At 45.8% G+C, this 3,250-nt stretch overlaps 1 protein-coding gene across 1 annotated transcript; it reads right to left on the minus strand.

Annotated features, from left to right (window-relative positions):
- Nucleotides 1–625: 625 nt before the first annotated feature.
- LOC104454959 (allene oxide synthase 3) lies at nucleotides 626–2,063 on the minus strand. Its single transcript, XM_039309358.1, is given in 4 exon segments — nucleotides 626–852; nucleotides 855–996; nucleotides 998–1,990; nucleotides 1,992–2,063. Coding segments are annotated over 4 exon segments (1,434 nt in total).
- Nucleotides 2,064–3,250: the final 1,187 nt, after the last annotated feature.

Here is a 3,250-nt window from a genome sequence, read left to right on the forward strand (position 1 = left end):
CACTTAAGTGTACCATTTTAAAGTTATGACTTTAAGTGTCCTTGCGTCATGCTATTATGCACCAGGTGTCCCCGCACTCTAATTAAGGCTTTGCTTTGTGGCAGTGTGCGTCATCATACGGAAACAACATAAACATGTTCAAAAATATCAAATTTGACACTTGTGAGAGCAAGCCTTGTAGCCAATATAAAGTGCCAAAACTTTGAATGAGAATACATTAAACGAGCACAAAGTTGACACCAAAACTACGAAACTGCTGTGAACATCATTGAAACCGGTGGCGGAACACTTATTTATTAAAACTCAAAAATCTAGAATTAGATCGGAGAGAAAAGCTCCTAGATATAAAATTGGGAGAGTAAAACTCCCAGATTTAAAATTAGATTAGGAGAATTAGAAAATAAATGAAATGGAATTGGGAGGGGGAGGAAAGATCTAGATCAAATTCCTCCCTCCAGAAGTGAAAAGTGACGAAAAGAAGGTTTAGAGAGGGAAAGAGAGAGAGAGAGAGAGGGGAGAAGAGATGACTTTATTTTAGAAACATTTCGAATCGCTGCAATCTAGTGAAAAAAAAAAAAAAACCGAAAAAATTCATACAAGTTCTTTATCAGCAGTAGACATACGGTCAACAACTCGTGGTCTTGGTCAACGACTTGAACGTCACGGATGAACCCACAGGCAAGCTCCCACATTCCAATCCGAACGTGTCGTAGCGGAGGAACAGCTCCACCAACATAACCCTGCACATGAGGAGCACCAGATCCTTCCCCGAGCACTGCCTGCTCCCCACCGTCGGATCGTCGATCTCCCGCCCGTTCGACCAGTAGACGTACTTCAGCAGCTTCTCCCCCCCACGAAGTCCTCCGGGTCATCGAAGACCCTCGGATCCTTCGTCGCGAATGGCTGATACCCGCAGACCATCTCGCCCTTCTTGATCTGGAAGGCGGCGTCGTGGCTCCGGACCACCATGTCTCGCTTCGCCTTCCCGTACTGGAACTGGACCGGGGGGGTCGATCCGTAGAGCCTCGTACACGACCGACTTGGTCAGGTTCATCTTGTCCAGGGTGGCGAGGGTTACCCCGCCTTCCGACGTGACGGTCGACCGGATCTCCCTCGCGAGCCGGCAGTGCAGATCCTCGACTCCCGACCCAACCCACTTGATCAAAATGGGCAACGTGGCCTTCATGCCACCGTAGGCATTGAACCCAGCAAGGAACACTAGGTTGTGACACGCCTCGTCTCTATCAATTCCTAGCCTCTCAGCTTCATCTAAAATTGAAGACGCACGCTCGCTAAATGCATCGTAGAGCTTCTTGTAAGAAGATTTTATTAAGAGCGGAGGCAGCGGGAAAGTGTGCAAAATGACATCTTCCAAGAAATTTAAGACCATGTTGTTAAATCCTAGGGACAATATTGGGGCAAGCTGGAGTAATATCCATAGGTCGAACATCACTGCCCCTTTGGTCCCTAGAATTGTGCTCGAGGGCTTTTGGTCGCATAAGAGCTTGAACACAAAGTTGAAGGACATCTTGTCGTTGAGGGGGTTGAAGGATGCTTTCCCTTCGCTCGATAGCTCGTCTTCTAGGTCGACAAAGAGATCCGACAAGCAGCTCCTGAGGGTCGGGATGAACACATTGTGCCGAGCCGCGAGGAGGGACAGGAACCAGTGCTTGATGGTGGCGTGTTTGGGCTCAGACGGGTCCAGAAAGGCGCAAGCACGGTGGCCGCCAGTGAAGGCGGTGGAGGGCATGTACGTGCCATCAAGCACGTTCCTCTTTTCGACATTGGACGTGTGCGTGCCATCAAGCACGTGCCTTTTGCCAAAGAGGATGGGGAAGCTGATCGCGTCGAGGAGGACGACGACATTGGGGTTCGAGGAGATGAATGGGCCAGGTGGCATGTTGACCCTGAAGACCGTCGACCGATAATTGCGCATCCGGTGGCGGAAGAACTCATCTCTTCCTTGGAAGTAGAAGTAATCGAGACGATCCCCTTATCGCACCGAAAAATGGGAAACCGTAATCTCCTCGGATTTCTTCCAGTGGAATTTCCGAATCCGACATGATCGATTCACGAACCGGAAGACGAATTAGATGAAGACGAAGATGAGCAAGATGGAGATACGCACGGCCAGACCTAGCTTTAGAGGGATAGGTTGTGGTGAAATTAGAGGTAACAAGGCTGTGCATGACAATGCTTTTGGCTGAGGAAGGGTTTTTTTTTCAAAAATAGTTATTTTATATTTCTATTTCGGGGAACAATTTCTAAGTAAAAAAACCCGTTTGACTACACAAAATTTCTACTCTTAGAATAGAAAAAGAATGAAAATGCGTTTGGTAATGCAACAATTTCTTTTTTGTATTTATTCGTTTTTTATTTTTGCTCACGGATCGCCGACCGTTAACCATCGCCGCCACCACCACCGCACGACCGCCCCGCCAACCGTCACCGCCGACCGCCCGCACAGCCCATCGGCCATCATCTTCTATGACCACCGGCCACCATAATAAATGTTTTTTTTTTGTCCGAGGAATGTTTTTCTTGATTCTACGTAAATTTTGCTGAAGAATCTCATGGAAAATGTGCAGTTTTTTAAAAAATAGGATGAATCAAGCTACTATAGCAGGTCTCGAGTTATTTGTCCTGATGCAAAAACTCTGGAGAGTATATGTTTGATTTGTCCGACAACCTTTTTGGGCACTCTTTTTATGATCTTTCATAAAAAATTTCAAGAATCTCCTGAAAATCTTGAAATTTATAAATAAATAAAAAAGGGAAAAATTAAGTTATTAGAACATGTCTCTTGTTATTTGTTCTATTGCTAGAAGTTTGAGTTGCACTAAATTTGACTTCCTGCTAAGTTTCATTGAATATCTTGCCAAAAGATAAATCAAATAAAGCCCGAGGAAGGATAGCCACAAATTGTGTGTCAGCAATTTTTGCAGTAAAAGCTATTCAAACTAGGACAACTCTATTTTCTCATCAATGTCCCATTTGAGAAAATATTAGGTATGTGACATGTGTCGTTTGCGGCAAATAAGAAGAGCTTTGGAAACGCGACACGTGTTGGGATGGGTCCAAATTGTGGCGAACTCTTCTCTCTTCCGTCTTCTCTCTCTCCTCACTGCACGCGCTCTCTCTCTCCTCTCTCTTCTCTAGCCCCACTTTTCTCTCTCTCTCCTTCTTCTGTCCCATTTCTCTCTCTTGTCTCATGCACGTTCTCTCTCCTTTCTCTCCTCTCTCCCCTGTA

The sequence above is a fragment of the Eucalyptus grandis genome, chromosome 3 (assembly GCF_016545825.1).
Source record: "Eucalyptus grandis isolate ANBG69807.140 chromosome 3, ASM1654582v1, whole genome shotgun sequence".
NCBI lineage: Eukaryota > Viridiplantae > Streptophyta > Magnoliopsida > Myrtales > Myrtaceae > Eucalyptus > Eucalyptus grandis.